General features: G+C 47.3%; 1 protein-coding gene across 1 annotated transcript in view; it reads left to right on the top strand.

Annotated features, from left to right (window-relative positions):
* Positions 1-217: 217 nt before the first annotated feature.
* The window catches only part of LOC140724480 (NACHT, LRR and PYD domains-containing protein 3-like), a 42,327-nt gene continuing 22,398 nt past the window's right edge, over positions 218-20,146 (top strand). Inside the window, exons 1-4 of the mRNA XM_073038925.1 lie at positions 218-306; positions 2,655-2,741; positions 6,345-6,425; positions 16,514-16,695. Coding sequence (XP_072895026.1) covers positions 6,416-6,425; positions 16,514-16,695 — 192 coding nt within the window. The 5' untranslated portion in view covers positions 218-306; positions 2,655-2,741; positions 6,345-6,415. The remainder of the gene's footprint in view (positions 307-2,654; positions 2,742-6,344; positions 6,426-16,513; positions 16,696-20,146) is intronic.

The raw sequence follows: 20,146 nt of genomic DNA, 5'->3' as shown, positions 1-20,146 counted from the left end.
GCCCGGCCTGCTGAGTTCCTCCAGTATTTAGTCTGTGCCGCTCAGCGTGTGAAGGGCGACGAGCAGAGTCCCCGGGTCAGGCGGGAGAACCTGCGCCGGTCACGTGACCTTGTTTTCCCCGCGGGGCTGCGGCACTGTTTGAGGCCCCGCCCACTGCAGAGGCGATGATGACGTGCTCCGCGCATGCCCACTGCTCCTCTGCGTCCGGCTGCGGTTTGCGGGTTTGTGGATCGCTGGTGGGTTTGTGGATCACCGGCGGATCAGTTGCGGAACCCGGGGTTGGGAGAGGGAAACCGGGACCGATCGGTGAGTGCTCCCGGCCAACACCGCAGTGCAGCTGAGCTCGGGCGGGTGCGGTCGGCTTTGCGGGGAGGGGCACTGACAACGGGAAACGGTACCGCAGCATAAAAGCCAGGAGCAGCAGGCTCCGGAACAGCTTCTTCAAGCAGGCCAACAGAATGATTAACTCACGCTGACCCAGCTGTATTTATTTCTATGTGTACTGACTGTCCTGTTGTACATACTGTTCATTGTAAATTGCTGTGGATTGCACATTCAGTCGGAGACGTAACGTAAAGATCTTTACTCCTCGTGTATATGAAGGATGTCAGTAATAAAGTCAATTCAATTCAAAATGCTGGGGTCACAGCCACACAGTGCTGGGTACAGAGAGAGGAGATCAGTGGAAGTATAGTCAAAGTACACCCAGAGTGGCTGTATAATGACATCCGGCCTTATTTCCACTTGGAATAATTTACTTATTATTATTTAATTATTTATGGTTTTATATCGCTATATTTCTACACCATTCTTGGTTGGTGCGGCTGTAACGAAACCCAATTTCCCTCGGGATCAATAAAGTGTGTCTGTCTGTCATAAATCTACAGCACATTACAGGCCCTTTGGCCCGCAATGTTGTGCTCCCCACGTAACCTACCAGTAGACCGTGACTCTGACCTGTATTCTGTAGAGCTCTTCAGATGAAGGCAAGCTATCGTCTTGAAATTCGAGCAACTAACCTCCGGACATTTCTATGCACTTCTAATAAAATCTGCAAGACCAAGGTTAGTAAGTTTGCTGATGACATGAAGGTTGGGGGTGTTGTGGATCGTGTGGGGGGCTGTCAGAGGTTACATCGGAGCATTGATAAGGATGCAAAAGTGGGCTGAGAAGTGGCTGATGGAGTTCAATCCAGATAAGTGTGAGGTGGTTTATTTTGGTCAGTCAAATATGATGGCAGAATATAGTATTAATGGTAAGACTCTTGGCAGTGTGGAGGATCAGAGGGATCTTGGGGTCTGAGTGCATAGGACACTCAAAGCTGCTGTGCAAGTTGACTCTGTTAAGAAGGCACTGGTCTTCATCAATCGTGGGATTGAATTTAGGAGCCGAGAGGTAATGTTGCAGCTATATAGGACCCTGGTCAGTCCCCACTTGGAGTACTGTGCTCAGTTCTGGTCGCCTCACTACAGGAAGGTTGTGGAAACCATAGAAAGGGTGCAGAGGAGATTTACAAGGATGTTGCCTGGATTGGGGAGCATGCCTTCTGAGAATAGGTTGAGTGAACTCGGCCTTTTCTCCTTGGAGCGACGGAGGATGAGAGGTGACCTGATAGAGGTGTACAAGATAATGAGAGGCATTGATCGTGTGGATAGTCAGAGGCTTTTTCCCCTGGGCTGAAATGGATAGCACCAGAGGGCATAGTTTTAAGGTGCTGGGGAGTAGGTACAGAGGAGATGTCTGGGGTAAGTTTTTCACTCAGAGAGTGGTGAGTGCGTGGAACGGGCTGCCGGTGGCTGTGGTGGAGGCAGATACGATAGGGTCTTTTAAGAGACTTTTGGACAGGTACATGGAGCTTAGAAAAATAGAGGGTTATGGGTAAGCCTAGTAATTTCTAAGGTAGGGACATGTTCAGCACAACTTTGTGGGCCGAAGGGCCTGTGTTGTGCTGTGGGCTTTCTATTATTAGACCTGTCAATGGGATGTTGTATCTGCACGAGAGCGTTTTAGGATTACGAATGCAGATGCGGCAAACATTTTGGATTCCTAGAATAAAGTGCAAGAGGAATTAAATATCGTCTCACGTGCAAGGTTTCTATTGAATTGAATTGACTTTATTACTTACATCCTTCACATGCATGAGGAGTAAAAATCTTTACATCACGTCTCGGTCTGAACGTGCAATGTGCAATTGATAGTGATTTGTAAGAAGTGGTATGTGCAGTCAGCTATTCGACAGAGCAGCCTATGTGGCTTAGACATACAATTTTATCGGCGTAAATTGATCTGTCCGATGACCTGGTGGAAGGAGCTGTCCCAGAGCCTGTTGGTCCCGGCTTTTAATACTGCGGTGCCGTCTCCCAGATGGTAGCAGATGGAAAGGTGTGTGGCCGGGGTGACTCGGGTCCCCAAGTGATCCTCCGGGTACACTTCTCGCACCCGTCACTGTGAGGGTCCTGAACGGTGGGATCCTAATGCCGCAAAGAGGGAATCGGGCCGGCAGATTGCTTGTCGTCACTGGATTCGATAAAAGGGACCGGGAAATGGGGGAAAGGGATCGTGATTATGACAGTATTGAAGCAAAGGGACAAAGAACAGTAAAGAATGTCTTCAGCACGAGGCTCTAAAGTACTTTTCATTTTTTTCCCCCCCAGTTATTTGGAGCAGAATTTCACATCAGAATCCGTCGAACTAGGGATGAAGGCAAGGCGGCCGGTGTTGTCTCCATGGACTTTAGCAACGTATTTTTCATTTCAATTTTCAAACTTCTTATTGATTTTCAAATAAAGAATATACAAATCGGAGGAGGAGTTTAGCAAACAGATAATATAAAAGGCATATAAACAGCAATAATAAAAACGGATAGTATATAATGTCAAAATCAAATAGGTAAAATATTACAATGGTCAAAAAAAAACTACAGCTCCTCATAAAAAAAAGATTGGAAATTTTATTGATGAAGGAAAATAAAACCCCACTAACTGAACTGAAACAAAAAAAAAGAGAAAGAAAAAAAAAGGAAAGAAAAAGAAAGATTGGGCAGTCCAACTGAGGATAAAATTAGGAAAAAAAGAGAGAGAGAAAATACCACATCCTTCCAGTCATCTCCGAACCTTCGTGGATAAGGATTTTCCCCAAAGAGAATGAAGAAAAATAAATAAAAAAATAAAAATTAAATCATGTGAGAATATTGAATAGAGGGTCGCCAGACTTGTTCAAAGTTAAAGGATGTATCAAATGTCCGGCTTCTAATTTTCTCCACGCGTAGACATGACAGCATTTGTCAAAGTCCCGCATGGGAGGTTGTCAAGAAGGTTTAGTCGCTCAGCATTCCGGATGGCGTAGGAAATTGGATAAGACATTAGCTTTGAGGGAGGATTGAGAGAGTGGGAGTAAATGGTTGCCTATGACTGGTGCCCCGCTACGATCTTTGCTAGGTCCATTTTTTTAAACATCTATATCAGCGGTCTGGATGATAACGTGGTGAATTGGATCTGCAAATCGGCAGCTGAGACCTAGACTGAGGGTGCAGTGGACAGTGAGCAGGGCTTTTGTGGCTTGCTGGAAAAATGGCAGAGGGACCTTTTCGTTGCCAGCTGCCAACGGGACGTCAACCGACTCGACTTCAGCACTCCCCTCTCCAGTTCCAACCTCAGTCCTTCCCAAACGTTCAGCTCTCCACTCCCTCCAGACCGATCCTCACCTCACCAGCAATCCCGCAGATAAGGGAGCAGCTGGGGTCGGCTGGCATCCTGACCTCCACCTTGCCGGGGCCCAGACACCTCCTCTCACTTACCCCTCAAACCACTAAGGAGCACCCAGCCATTATCGAACCATAGAACTCTACGGCACAGTACAGGCCCTTCTGCCCCTCCATGTTCTGCCGACCCATATAATCCTTAAAAAAAAGTACTAAGCCCACACTACCCCATAACCCTCTATTTTTCTTTCATCCATGTGCCTGTCCGAGAGGCTCTTAAATATCCCTAATGTTTTAGTCTCCACCACCATCCCTGGCAAGTCATCCCAGGCACTCACAACCCTCTGTGTAAAAAAAAAATTACCCTTGATGTCTCCCCTAAACTCCCCTCCCTTAACTCTGTACCTATGCCCTCTGGTGTTTGCTATTGGTGCCCTGGGAAACAGGTACTGACTATCCACCTTATCTATGCTTCTCATAATCTTGTAGACCTCTATCAACTCCCCTCTCATTCTTCTACGCTCCAAAGAGAAAAGTCCCAGCTCTGCTAACCTTGCTTCATATGAATTGTTCTCCAAACCAGGCAACATCCTGGTAAATCTCCTCTGCACCCTCTCCATAGCTTCCACATCCTTCCTATAATGAGGTGACCAGAATTGAACACAATATCTCCCACACCGTCTCCAACCATGTTAACTCTGGGGATCTCCCATCCACCACCACCAACATCGGGACTGGAAAAAAGAGATGAAGGGTCAGAGTAAGAAGTCGGGAGGAGGTGATCCTGGTGACTTGCTTAATTTAAGCCTACTAATTGCAGCTTTTAATTCAACTTCTGTTATGTCAGCAGTCATCGTTCTATTTTGTTCTTCGCTTAAAGTGGGTAACTCCAGAGAATTCAAGAAGGTGTCAATTTGGGTTATGCTTCCCCCTGGAACTTTGGAATATAGAGTTTTGTAAAACACTTCAAAAGCTTCTTGAATTTCGCTTAGCTTATTTTTTATCATTTTCTTTCTGGGGTCTTGAATTCTATGAATTGTATTTTCAGCTATCTTTTTTTTTTCAGTTTCCACACCAGTATTTTCATAGACTTTGCTCCACTTTCATAATATCTGTGTTTCAGAAACATTAAGTTTTTCCCGATTTCTTGTGTAGCCAAGCTGTTAATTTCATTCCTAATTCTTTTAATTTCCCCTAATGTGCCAAATTCAATTTGTGTTTTTTCTCTGGTTCCTTCAGCCTATTTTGTAATTCCTCTAATGTTTTATTCCTAATTTTTTTCTTATATGAAGATATCGCTATAATTTTCCCTCTTAAGACAGCCTTCAGAGTATCCCATACTTGTACATAGTTTTTTTTCCTTTTGCTTGTTTTTTCTTTCCACTCTTTTCTATAAGTGTATACCTCAGATAAATACTTTGTGGAGATTTGTGATATATGTGATTATATGATAAATATGTACAATGTCTGAAATACATCTTATGGAATTGTTTGTTTGATGATGAACTTCAATTAAAAAAAAATTACAGAAGTTGGGGGGAGGTGACAGGTGAATCCAGGGTCAGGGGGGGGGTGGTATTTTACACACCCAGCTCCTCAAAGCTCGGGACACCAGGTTCACTCCAGAATCTCCCAGATCGTTACGAGCCAGGTCCAACCAGCAGTTGGTACTAAGTGCTTTTTTTTTTAACGAGCCAGTCCCGCTGAAGGAGTTTCGGCCCAAACCGTCGACTGTTCACTCTTTTCCGTATCAGCTGCCTGGCTTGCTGAGTCCCTCCAGTATTTTGAGCAGCACAAGATGCTGGGGGAACTCAGCAGGCCAGGCAGCGTCCACGGGGACAAAAGTACGATCGACTTTTCGGGCCGACACACTTTGGCAGGAGCTCCTCGAGTTTCCGGCATCTGCAGATTTTCTCTTCTTTGTGAATCGCCCCCCAGCGTTTGCTGAGTGTCGCTTGGATTTCCAGCAGGTTTTCTCTTGCTCGTCACCGGACGTATACACGCACTCTGGTCATAGGTTTATTGAGAAATGTGAAGCTGCGGCAGAGGTTTTCACGCCCCCCCCCCCCCCACCCCTCCCCAGGGGAACAGACCCCACGGCTCGGCCTGGAGGTTCAGGAGCGGTGGCGACAGCAGCAACAACCGGGAGATCGCTCACCTTCCGATTGGAGGGGTGGCCCCAGCGGTCCGTGAGGCGGGCCGGGGAAGCGCAGACGCGGAACCGTCTGCAGCTTCCGGGAGCTCGGAAAGAGAACGAGTAAAAGAACTTCAGAGCCCCGTGCTGAACTTTGAAGAGGGCTTGTCCTGGGGGGATGGGGGAGGGGGTCCTCGATGGACGGACGCCGCCTCTATGAGGCACGGCTCCTGGAAGATGTCCTGGATGCTGGGGAGGTCAGTGCCCGTGATGGAGATGGCTCAGCTGTTCCTGTGCGGTGGCCCTCTCCGTACCAGCTCTCCACGGTGCATCCGTGACATTTACGCCTGAGCGCATTTAGATGGGTTAACCGCAAAACAGCCGGTTTCTGTGGTGTCCCGTCGCTTTGGGAAACTGATGGCCAGACAGTGTGTTAGTGTGTAACAGAGATCACGATGCATGTCTCATCGTCCCTGAATCACCCTCCCAATGGCATTTTACTTCCCGCAGAGCGTGCGGACCCGGGATTCCTTGACGCCATCGCAGAAAGTCTAAGGAGCGCAGGAACTTCAGGAGTGAAAATGGACGCAGGTATTTATTTTTAACAACTTTTCTTCAAAACTGTGAAAAATTAGTCTCCAGGCTTGGAGTGCAAGCAGACGCTTGTCAAAGTTGCAGATGACACACTGAATCAGGGGAAATCACTGAGAAATGGAGGATGAAAGAAGTAGGCAGACTTCCTGGGATTGACATTAAACTTGCGATAGATGTCCGATGATAGATAAGCAAAGAGATGGTCGCAAAGTGTTGGAGGAACTCAGCAGGCCTGTTGTGCCTTTCCTGGTGCATTTTGAATGACTAGGTGTCACTGCTTACTTGTCGTTCATCGCTGAGCAATTGCCTTTCGTCACCGGGTTGGCGATTTTATATCCTTGTGCGTCTCACTTGCTGGCCGGTGGCGCAGTGGCATCAGCACCGGACTTCGAGGCCCGGGTTCCAACTTGTTCCCAGGTTCCAACCCGGCTGGCAGCTCGGCCTCGTTAAAAAAAAAAAGAAACTGGAAAACGGCTACGGAAATGGGGAGGGCAATGCCGCCCTATGACCCGCAATGGGCGGAAAGGAGCGCCGATCCCGTTTCATTTAGTAGTAAGAAGCAGTTGTTAGAAGTTGAAAGAGTTCCACTCAACAGAACGCCGAGAAGAGCCGGCCTTTTACGCCGGCTCCTTGCATTGTGTAACGTAGTGGTCACCAACGTTTTAAAGCCCAGGATCCCCTACCTCGTCCTGAGTGAACCGCAGAACCATAGAACATTACAGCACAGAAACAGGCCTTTCGGCCCTTCTTGGCTGTGCCGAACCATTTCTCTGCCTAGTTCCACTGACCAGCACCTGGCCCATATCCCTCCATACCCCTCTCATCCATGTACCTGTCCAAGTTTTTCTTAAATGTTAAAAGTGAGCCCGCATTCACCACTTCATCTGGCAGCACATTCCACACTCCCACCACTCTCTGTGTGAAGAACCCCCCCCCCATGTTCCATTTAAACTTTTCCCCCTTCACCCTTAACCCATGACCTCTGGTTTTTTTCTCCCCTAGCCTCAGTGGAAAAAGCCTGCTTGCATTCATTCTATCTATACCCATCATAATTTTATATACCTCTATCAAATCTCCCCTCATTCTTCTACGCCCCAGGGAATAAAGTCCTAACCTATTCAACCTTTCTCTGTAACTCAGTTTCTCAAGTCCCGGCAACATCCTTGTAAACCTTCTCTGCACTCTTTCAACCTTATTAATATCCTTCCTGTGATTCGGATACCAAAACTGCACACAATACTCCAAATTTGGCCTCACCAATATCTTATACAACCTCACCATAATATTCAAACTCTTATACTCAATACTTTGATTTATAAAGGCCAATTTACCAAAAGCTCTCTTTACAACCCTATCTACTTGTGACGCCACTTTTAGGGAATTATGTATCCGTATTCCCAGATCCCTCTGTTCTACTGCACTCCTCAGTGTCCTACCATTTACCTTGTATGTTCTACCTTGGTTTGACCTTCCGAAGTGCAATATCTCACACTTGTTTGTATTAAACTCCATCTGCCATTTTTCCAGCTGGTCCAGATCCCTCTGCAAGCTTTGAAAACCTTCCTCACTGTCCACTACACCTCCAATCTTTGCATCATCAGCAAATTTGCTGATCCAATTTGCCACATTATCATCCAGATCACTGATATCGATGACAAATAACAATGGACCCAGCACTGATCCCTGTGGCACACCACTAGCCACAGGCCTCCACTCAGAGTAGCAATCCTCCACTACCACTGTCTGGCTTCTTCCATTGAGCCAATGTCTAATTCAATTTACCACCTCTCCATGTATACCTAGCGACTGAATCTCCCTAACTAACCTCCCATGCGGGACCCTGTCAAAGGCCTTACTGAAGTCCATGTAGACAACATCCACTGCCTTTTCTACTGGAAGCTTCCACTTTCCTTCATCCACTTTCATCCACTTTCCTGGTAACTTCTTCGACAAACTCTAATAGATTGGTTAAATATGACCTACCACGCACAAAGCAGTGTTGACCGTCCCTAATAAGTCCCCGCCTATCTAAATACTTGTAGATCCTATCTCTTAGTACTCCTTCCAATAAGTTACCTACTACTGACGTCAAATTTACCGGCCTATAATTCCACGGATTACTTTTAGAGCCTTTTTTAAACAACGGAACAACATGAGCTATCCTCCAATCCTCTGGCACCTCACCCGTCGATACCGACATTCTAAATATATCTGCCAGGGCCCCTGCAATTTCAACAGTAGTTTCCTTCAAGGTCCGAGGGAATACCCTGTCAGGTCCTGGGGATTTATCCACTCTGATTTGCCTCAAGATAGCAAGCACCTCCTTCTCTTCAATCTGTATAAGTTCCATGACCTCACTACTTGTTTGCCTTTTTTCCATAGACTCCATAAAAGTTTCCTTAGTAAATACAGATGCAAAAAGCCCATTTAAAATCTCCCCCATTTCTTTTGGTTCCATACATAGCCGACCACTCTGATATTCAAGAGGACCAATTTTATCCCTTACTGTCCTTTTGCTCTTAACATACCTGTAGAAGCTCTTTGGATTATCCTTCACCCTGACTGCCAAAGCTACCTCATTTCTTCTTTTAGCCCTCCTGATTTCTTTCTTAAGTATTTTTTGAACTTTTTATACTCCTCAAGTACCTTATTTTCTCCCTGTTGCCTATACATGTAATACATCTCTCTCTTCTTCTTTATCAGAGTTCCAATATCCCTCGAGAACCAAGGTTCCTTATTCTTATTCACTTTGCCTTTAACCCTGACAGGAACATACAGACTCTGCACTCTCAAAATTTCTCCTTTGAAGGCCTCCCATTTACCAATCACATCCTTGCCAGAGAACAACTTGTCCCAATCTACGCTTTTTAGATCCTTTCTCATTTCTTCAGATTTGGCCTTTTTCCAGTTTAGAACTTCAACCCGAGGACCAGATCTATCTTTATCCATGATCAAGTTGAAACTAATGACGTTATGATCACTGGAACCAAACCGTTCCCCTGCACACACGTCCATCACCTGTCCTAACTCATTTCCTAATAGGAGATCTAATATTGCATCCTCCCTAGTCGGTACCTCTATATGTTGATTTAGAAAACTTTCCTGAACACATTTTACAAACTCTAACCCATCTAGACCTTTGATAATATGGGAGACCGGATCAATATGTGGAAAATTAAAATCCCCTACTATCAAAACTTTATGTTTCCTGCAGTTGTCTGCTATCTCTCTGCAGATTTGCTCCTCCAATTCTCGCTGATATTGGGTGGTCTATAATACAACCCCATTAATGTGGTCATACCTTTCCTGTTTCTCCGCTCCACCCATATGGCCTCAGTAGACAAACCCTCTAATCTGTCCTGCCTGAGCACTGCTCAGCACATTTTCCCTGACTAGCAATGCCACCCCGCCCCCCCGACCCTTCATCCTTCTGCCTCTATCACGTCTGAAACATCAGAACCCTGGAACATTAAGCTGCCAGTCCTTCCCCTGTTGTAGCCAAGTTTCACTAACGGCTACAATGTCATAATTCTACGTGTCAATCCACACCCTCAGCTCGTCTGCCTTCCCCACAATACTCCTCACATTGAAATAGACACACCTCAGAAGATTATTACCACCACTCACAACCCTTCTATTTGTGACTTTGCATGAACCTTTAACACCATTTATTTTCACCCCTGCTCCACTAGCTACTCTGGTTCCCATCCCCCTGCAAATCCAGTTCAAACACTTCCTCTCCACCACCCCCCCCACCCCCCCCCCATAGCACTGACAAACCTCCCTGCAAGGATATTGGTCCCCCTGTAGTTCAGGTGTAACCCATCTCTCTTGTACAGGTCCCACCTGCCCCAGAAGAGGTCCCAATGATCCTGAAATCTGAAATCCTGCTCCCTAAACCAGTTCCTCAGCCACATGTTCATCTTCCAGAGCATCCTACTCTTACCCTCACTGGCACGTGGCACAAGTAGCAATCCTGAGATTACCACCCTCGAGGTCCTGCTTTTTAACTTCCTACCAAGCTCTCTATACTCACTCTTCAGGACCTCCTGACTCTTTCTTCCTACGTCATTGGTACCAATGTGTACCATGACATCTGGTTTCTCAACCTCCCATTTCAGAATGCTGTGCACGCGATCAGAGACATCCCTGACCCTGGCACCCGGGAGGCAACCAACCATCCGGGAGACTCTGTCACGACTACAGAACCTCCTACCTGTACCTCTAACTATCGAGTCCCCTTTCACTACCGCTCTCCTCTTCTTCCCCCCTCCCTTCTGCACTGCAGAACCGGACTCAGTGCCAGAGATCCAGCTGCCACAGCTTGTCCCAGGTAAGCCATCACCCCCAACAGTATCCAAATCGGTATACTTGTTGTTGAGGGGAATGGCCACAGGGGAGCCCTGCTCTGCCTGCCCTTTCCCCTTCCCTCGCCTGATAGTAACCCAATTACCTGTGTGCTGCTCCTTTGGCGTAACTGCCTCCCTGTAGTTACAATCTATAAACTCCTCATTCTCCCAAATGATCCAGCGGTCATCCGGCTCCTGCTCCAGTTCCCTAATGCGGTGTGTTAGGAGCTGCAGCTGGATGCACTTCTTGCAGGTGTCGTTGTCAGGGAGACCAAAGCCAGGATCAGCCTACTAAATCGTTTGGAGGAAAAACAGCTCAGGTTGTACTTGAGGCCTTTTTTATTTTGGGCGAATCGTATCCGAATTACACAAAATGCTTTAGGCAAACTTTCAAATTAACTCAGCCGAGGAAACACCGTAACTAGCATACCAAACAGGCCATAGCTGTCTCTCTTTAAAGAATATTACAGTACTTCATACCTTTAATTCTAGGTTTCGTTATTTAATTTTATTTCAACACGAAAAATAAAATTGACTGTTGCGCTCAGTGTGGTGGCTTGTTCTGAGCAATTTGGCTCATAACTGCAGACGGCCAGTCTGAGAGGTGTCTGTCAGTAAGACAGCTCCTGTGCTTAGATTCAGTAATATTCATCTGTGAAAATGCAATTTCACGCAGATTAGTTCACCCGAAGTGGGCACTGACTCCTAGCCGTCAGGTCTGTCAGAAACCCGAGATCCAGTAGCCGTGCATCACCCGGCCGTTCCTCGTTTCTTGTCGACAGGGAAGTCTTCACCTCGGCCAGCAAGTCAACAGGTCGCTGCAGCTCAACCACCCAACGTCAGCGGGAAGAGCCGTGCCTCCGGAAGCGGCATCGAGCTCCTCCGGTAACGCCTTGGGTAGGCGGCGCTTGCTCGAGTCGAGTTTTATCAGTTTGACCGCCAGCGTCACTGCATGCTTGACTAATCTGTTGGAGTTTTTCGAGGATGTAACCGGGAAGTTAGACGGGGGGAGAGCCAGTGGATGTAGTGTACCTCGATTTTCAGAAGGCATTTGATAAGGTCCCACATAAGGGATTGGTGGGTAAAATCAGAGCTCAGGGCATCGGGGGGAAGGCATTGACATGGATAGAAAACTGGTTGGCAGATAGAAAGCAAAGGGGAGCGATGAATGGGTGTTTCTCGGAATGGCAGGTGGTGACTAGTGGGGTGCCACAGGGCTCGGTATTGGGACCACAGCTGTTCACGATTTACGTTAACGATTTGGATGAAGGCATTGAGAATAACATCAGCAAGTTTACTGATGATACTAAGCTGGGTGGCAGTGTGACATGTGATGAGGATGTTAGGAGAATTCAGGGTGACTTGGATAGGCTGGGTGAGTGCGCAGATACTTGGCAGATGTCATTTAATGTGAATAAGTGTGAGCTAATCCACTTTGGAAGTAAGAACAGGAAGCCAGATTATTACCTGAATGGTGTAGAGTTAGTTAAGGGAGAAATACAAAGAGATCTAGGAGTCCTTGTTCATCAGTCACTGAAGGTGAATGAGCAAGTGCAGCAGGCATTGAAGAAGGCTAATGGATTGTTGGCCTTTATTACAAAGGGAATTGAGTACAAGAGCAAGGAAATCCTCTTGCATTTGTACAGGGCTCTGGTGAGACCACACCTGGAGTATTGTGTGCAGCTTTGGTCTCCAGGGTTAAGGAAGGACATCCTGGCTATAGAGGAAGTGCAGCGTAGATTCACGAGGTTAATTCCTGGGATGTCCGGACTGTCTTACGCAGCGAGGTTAGATCAGGGGTGTCAAACTCATTTTAGGTCACGGGCCGGATTGAGCAAAATGCAGCTTCATGCGGGCCGGATCAGTCGGACGCGTGCGAACGCAGCTTTCGTTGCCTCTGTTTTTTCAGCCTGCTCTCATGTGTCTCAGTCTCTGCTATAACTACAAAGTGTTTCACTTTACAAATTCCGTTTCTTATGAAGAAGACTGCCGAGCAACACGGCCGAATAAACACTTAAAACCCTGAAAACCTGGTACCTGAATAAACTCAGCATTAGCCATATCATACGCCATAGGCGCTTCGATTACTGGGGCCAGCTTTAATAGTAATTAGATATTATCTCGCGGGCCAAAGATAATTCCACCACGGGCCGGATTTGGCCTGCGGGCCTTGAGTTTGACATATATGGGTTAGAGAGACTGGGCTTGTACACGCTGGAATTAAGGAGATTGAGAGGGGATCTGATTGCAACATATAAGATTATTAAGGGATTGGACAAGATAGAGGCAGGAAATATGTTCCAGAGGCTGGGAGAGTCCAGTACCAGAGGGCATGGTTTGAGAATAAGGGGTAGGTCATTTAGGACGGAGTTAAGGAAAAACTTCTTCTCCCAGAGAGTTGTGGGGGTTTGGAATGCACTGCCTTGGAAGGTAGTGGAGGCCAATTCTCTGGATGCTTTCAAGAAGGAGCTAGATAGGTATCTTATGGATAGGGGAATCAAGGGATATGGGGACAAGGCAGGAATGGAGTATTGATAGTAGATGATCAGCAATGATCTTAGAATGGCGGTGCAGGCTTGAAGGGTCAAATGGTCTACTTCTGCACCTATTGTCTATGAGGAAAGTCCACGAACTTCCCGGCCAAGGCCTGTTGATGAATCACACAGTGATCATCCAGGAAGTCGGGGAAAACCAGGGCCATTATGGCTATAAAACCACCAGGCAGACAGAGTGGAAGTAAAACCCCGCAACCCTGGAAACAAGCTCTCTTTACAAACGGCAGGAGTACTGGGAGTATTGCCATATTAACGTTATCCTAATTACTATTACTTATTTTTATAACTTTCACATTACAGCAGTATCTGTGTATTTATTTTTCTTTTTTTTTCGGGATCTACTGAGAGAGCCTCAAAGATAGGCCGGTCGATCGCCATCGACTGGTTGGCGACCACTACTGCAACGGGTGGTGCTGTTGGAATTTTTTCTGCCCTGTGGTGCACTGGGTGGCAAATCTTTGCCGTTTCCGTAGCGTTTCCCTGTGTTTTTTTTTAAAACGAGGCCGACCTGCTAATGCGACGTGCAAGGGGCCGACCGGATTCGAACCCGCGGCCTCTCGCCTCGATGCTGATGCCAGTGCACTGCCGCCTGGCTCTGTAACGTGCCAGGGAACGGCAACGCCACCTTGAAGTACTGCCACGCAGGGACCGGAGTTATCTCCAGGAAATGGGGAGAACTCTCGAGGGAGGCCCGGGGAGGACAGAGTAAGAAGGTGGGGGAGGGGAGGAAGAAGATCAAGGTGGCAGGTGACAGGTGAAACCGGGAGAGGGGGAGGTGAAGTGAAGTGAAGAGCTGGGAAAGAGATACAGGGCTGGAGAAGGGGGAATCTGATAGGAGAGCTGGGAAGTGATTGGTGAACGAGATACAGGACTGGAGAAGGGGGAGGGAGTCTGATAGGAGAGGACAGAAGTCTGATAGGAGAGCTGGGAAGTGATTGGTGAACGAGATACAGGGCTGGAGAAGGGGGAGTCTGATAGGAGAGCTGGGAAGTGATTGGTGAACGAGATACAGGGCTGGAGAAGGGGGAGTCTGATAGGAGAGGACAGAAGTCTGATAGGAGAGCTGGGAAGTGATTGGTGAACGAGATACAGGGCTGGAGAAGGGGGAGTCTGATAGGAGAGCTGAGAAGTGATTGGTGAACGAGATACAGGGCTGGAGAAGGGGGAGTCTGATAGGAGAGCTGGGAAGTGATTGGTGAAAGAGATACAGGGCTGGAGAAGAGGGAGTCTGATAGGAGAGGACAGAAGTCTGATAGGAGAGCTGGGAAGTGATTGGTGAACGAGATACAGGACTGGAGAAGGGGGAGTCTGATAGGAGAGGACAGAAGTCTGATAGGAGAGCTGGGAAGTGATTGGTGAAAGAGATACAGGGCTGGAGAAGGGGGAGGCTGATAGGAGAGCTGGGAAGTGATTGGTGAAAGAGATACAGGGCTGGAGAAGGGGGAGGCTGATAGGAGAGGACAGAAGTCTGATAGGAGAGCTGGGAAGTGATTGGTGAACGAGATACAGGACTGGAGAAGGGGGAGGGAGTCTGATAGGAGAGGACAGAAGTCTGATAGGAGAGCTGGGAATTGATTGGTGAACGAGATACAGGGCTGGAGAAGGGGGAGTCTGATAGGAGAGGATAGAAGTCTGATAGGAGAGCTGGGAAGTGATTGGTGAACGAGATACAGGGCTGGAGAATGGGGAGTCTGATAGGAGAGGACAGAAGGCCATGGGAGAAAGAAAGGGGGGGAACACCAGAGGCAGGTGACGGGCGGGCATGGAGATAGGGTGAGAGAAGGAAATGGGTAAGGGGAATGGTGAAGAAGAGATATGTGGGAGGGACAATTGCCAGAAGTTTGAGAAATCGAGCTTCATGCCATCCGGTTGGAAGCTCCTCAGTTCTCATCGTGGCAGTGGAGGAGGCCGCGGACTGACATGTTGGAATAGGGATGAGAAGCGGAATTAAAATGGGCGGAGACCGGGTTGATCCCGCTTTCCCTCGGTGCCGGGCCTCACCGACGTGGCAGGAGGGCGCCTGAGTAAATCTCTGTGATTGAGGAGGAAAGTGATCTCCTGGTCCGGTAATGGAGACTTCCTCCAAGCCCGTGCATCGGGGCAAATGCTGAGGTCCAGACGGTGCTTATCAGTGTCATCCAGGCTGTCTTGTATGGTGGGGTGGAGATTCATCTGCATCAAAGGAGGTGTAATATGCTCCTTCCCTCCGCTAGCCTGCAGGTCACCCTCGGGCAAGTTGTAGCACCTACTTAGTCCCCTGGTCAGGGTCACCCGAAGCAATGGGGGCAGCTGGTGGATGGTCGTATGAGCCGCTGGTGCAGTCCTGGTTACGTGACCACTGACGCCGGTCAGACAATCTCTGAAGAATATCGATAACGGCTCGGGGTCACCCGTCTTGTAAAGACACTGCCCAGGTGCAGGCGATGGCAGAATGACCTCTGTGGAAAAATTTGCCGAGAACCATCATGGTCACGGAAAGCCAACATCGTATGACATGGCACAAAGTGATGATGTCATATGACACTGTACATAATTGTGATGTCATATGACATCTGACATAATGGTGTTAACATCTGATGGCACACAAAATGATGATGACATATGACATCACACATAATGATGATAACATTCGACACCACACATAATGATGATGTCATATGACACTACATAATTGTGATGTCATATGACACCTAACATAATAGTGTTAACATCCGATGGCACACATAATGATGATAACATTTGACACCACACATATAGAAGATGTCATATGACATCTAACATAATGATGATAACATTCGAAACCGCACATAAAGATGATGTCATATGACATCACACATAATGATGATAACATTCGAAACCGAACATAAAGATGATGTCATTTGACATCACACATAATGATGATAACATTCAACACCACACATGATGTCATATGGCAGCACACAAAATTATATCATATGACATCACACATAATGATGATAACATACAACACCACACTTAATGATGATATCATATAACACAGCACAGGACGAACAAATGAATGAACTTGGTGAATGAGGTAAATTTCTGATACTTAAATAGAACCGTGACATAGCCATTTTTCCACGTGGTGAGCTGAAACTGTAATTTGTCTGTGAAAGATGTCCAGAGAGAAAATTGTTAATTAGAGCATTGATGTTGGCAGATCCGGTGACGACGATGTCGATATCGACCATAGCCGACCTCTTGGAGAAGTGGGAACATCCGCAGCTCTTCCAGTTGACAAGTCACTACCGGGTGAGACTCGAGCAGGCGGTCGAAGATTCAGTGCAAGGAGTCAGCTTCACTTTAACTTACGAGGGACTCCTGAACACCCAGGAGCACCAGGTGAGTGGGAGAGCGGGTTCCTTTGAGCCATTCGAGCTGAATGCTGGAGAGCTTCGGGACAAAGAGAAATGACCGTGAGACACGGGCAGGATCAGGCCGTTCGGCCCATCGGGTCTGCTGCACCATTCCATGTTGGCTGATTCATTACCCCTCTCAGCCCCATCCTCCTGCCTTCTCCCCGTAACGTTCGACGCCCTCACTGGTCAAGAGCCTTTCAACCCCCAACGATACGCTCAGTGAGCTGGCCTGCTTAGTCACCTTGTGTCAATGAATCCCGCAGATTCACCACCCTCCGGCTAAAGAAATTCTCCTTCGTCAGGGCTCTAAACCAAGGCTCCTCTCTCCTGAGGACGTGCCTTCCGGTCCAAAACTCGCCCAGTATATTAAACGTCCTCTCCACCTCCACTCTACCACTCCCGAGCACCTTCTCTGGTGGATAAATTCCTTGACAGATGGAATTATTATTATTAATTTTTATTTTTTATTTAATTTTTATTTACCAGACTTTGAGAATGGTGTGTTGTCCAGGCATGGATATTCTGGCGCACAGTCAATAAGACCATGCGGTATCGGGGCAGAATTAGGCTGTTCGGCCCGTCGAGTCTGTGCCGATCCATCTCCCTCTCAACCCCATTCTCTTGCTTTCTCCCCGTGACCTTTCAGGCCCTGATCGATCAACCTCTGCCGTCAACATACTCAAAGACTTGGCCTCCGCAGCCGCCCGTGTCAAAGAAATTCCGCAACTCCATTCTAAGTGGACGTCCCTCTATTCTGAGGCTGTGCCCTCTGGTCCTAGACTCCCCCACCACGGGAAACATCCACTCAGCCGAGGCCTTTCAACATCCGATTGGGTTCAGTGAGGTTCCCCCCCCACCCCCATTCACTAAATTCCAGTCAGAGCCCAGAGCCATCAAACGCTCCTCATAGAATAAGCCTTTCCCCTCCTGTGAACCCCTTCCGAGCCCTCTCCAATGTCAACACCTCCTGTCACAAACAACAAACAGGAGAAAGTCTGCATGTGCTGGAAATCGAGAGAGAGAGAGAGAGAGAGAGAGAGAGAGTGAGAGTGAGAGAGAGAGAGAGAGAGAGAGGGAGAGAGGGAGAGGGAGGGAGAGGAGAGAGAGAGAGAGAGGAGAGAGGGAGAGAGAGAGAGGAGAGAGCGAGAGAGAGGGAGAGAGGGGAGGAGAGGGAGAGAGAGAGAGGGAGAGGGAGAGGGAGAGGGAGAGAGAGAGAGAGAGAGAGAAAGAGAGACTGACTGACTGACCGACTGACTGACTCAGCTGGCCATGCAGCATCTGTGGACAGGGACACAGACTGAATGTTTTCTGTGAAAGACCGTTCACCAGGAACAACGGCAAAGTGGAGAAACGTGTTATTTAAAGTCGCAGAGAAGGGGCAACAAAGGTAAAGGTATACCTGTAGTACGGGCAAGCCACGGTTTCCCTTTGTGGGGGAGTCTGGGACCAGAAGACACTGCCTCAGAATAGAGGGGCGTCCTTTCAGAATGCAGGTGGGAAGCCAGAGAGCGGTGTATTTATGGGACCCCTTGCCCTACACGGCTGAGGAGGCCAAGTCATTGGTTATATTTAAGGCAGAGGTTGTTTCTTGATTGGTCAGGGCATGAATGGATATGGGGAGAAGGCAGGAGATTGGAGTTTAGAGGAAAATTGATCAGCCATGGTGAAATGGCAAAGCAGACTCGACGGGCCAAATGGCCTCATTCGGCCCCTGAATCTGATGGTCTTATGACGACGTGAGTCCGAAGGGATGTAGACAAGGTGGGCAGTCACCGTCTGCCTCCCCCAAAGTACAATTACCGCTAATTTAGTCCGAAGGTAGAGCGTTCCTATGAAACCGTTTGTAATCCGAAATGTCGGAAAACGAAGACGCGATTACCGTTAATTTTTATGGGAAAAATTTTTGAGCGTTCCAAGACCCAAACAATAACCTGCCAAATCAAAGCAAATAGCACATAAAACCTAAAATAACACCAACATATACTAAAAGCAGGAATGATATAATAAATTTACACCCTATATAAAGTAGAAATATTGTAGGTACGGTGTAGTTTCACTTATCAAACTCGGGAAGGCAGCGAACCAAAATCGATTTGGAGAAAAAAATCGGCACGTACACACATACATATGTACACGCATACTCACGTCCATGCATATGCACATACACACATGCGCAATCAACTGCCCGCACAAGGTTTCACGGTCATTGTAGTCTTTCTCGGGGTAAACACACGTATAACCATATAACCATATAACAATCACAGCACGGAAACAGGCCATCTCGGCCCTTCTAGTCCGTGCCGAGTGCTTACTCTCACCTAGTCCCACCGACCCGCACTCAGCCCATAATCCTCCATTCCTTTCCTGTCCATATACCTGTCCAATTTTACTTTAAATGATAACACCAAACTTGCCTCTACCACTTCTACTGGAAGCTCGTTCAACACAGCTACCACTCTCAGAGTAAAGAAATTCCCCCTCGTGTTACCCTTAAACTTTTGCCCCCTAACTCTCAACTCATGTCCTGTTGTTCGAATCTCCCCAACTCTCAATGGAAACAGCCTATCCAGGTCAACTCTATCTATCCCCCTCATAATGTTAAATACCTCTATCAAGTCCCCCCTCAAACTGCTACGCTCCAAAGAATAAAGACCTAACTTGTTCAACCTTTCCCTGTAACTTAGGTGCTGAAACCCAGGTAACATTCTAGTAAATCTCCTCTGTACTCTCTCTATTTTGTTGACATCTTTCCTGTAATTCAGTGACCAGAACTGTACACAATAAGGCAGGCGTCTTTTTTTTTGTAAAGGCAAAAATCCTCTTTGGTTAGCGAAAACAGGTACTAATGTAGGTCTTTCATGACAGCGAGCTGTCGTAAATTGAACGTTCGAAAATTTTGGGGAGGTCAATACTCCCCAATGCCATTAGGCTTTACAATTCAACTGCCAGGACTTAAGAACTTTTTAAAAGCTATTATTAATGCTTTTTGAGATAGTGATTTAGATGCATATCATATTATTACTGAGTTAAGTATTAGATGTAATGAGTTTTTGCTACAACAAGTGTATGGGACATTGGAAAAAAAATGTTGAATTTCCCCATGGGGATGAATAAAGTATCTATCTATCTATCTATCTAAAAGGAGGGACCACCTGTAATACTGATGAACGGAGTTGGAAAGAATCGGGGAAGTGAGTGTAGAGGATGTGAAATCAGATCAGCGTTGGGCGGCGCAAAGTTATCCACGCTGGATCAGGGACCTGATGGTGAGGGGTACTAATTGTGTGGGTGGGTGTGTATGTGTGACTATGTATGCATTTTTTTTTTAAAGTGAGAGAGAGGCCAAATCTTTTTGTATATTTAAGGCAGAGGTTGATAGATTCCCGGTCAGTCAGGGCATGAAGGGATACGAAGGGAAGGCAGGAGGTTGGAGC

Source organism: Hemitrygon akajei, unplaced genomic scaffold (genome assembly GCF_048418815.1).
Source record: "Hemitrygon akajei unplaced genomic scaffold, sHemAka1.3 Scf000240, whole genome shotgun sequence".
In the NCBI taxonomy this organism is placed as follows: Eukaryota; Metazoa; Chordata; class Chondrichthyes; order Myliobatiformes; family Dasyatidae; genus Hemitrygon; species Hemitrygon akajei.
The sequence above is the reverse complement of the archived record's forward strand: the minus strand, read 5'-3'. Positions and strand labels throughout refer to the sequence as shown.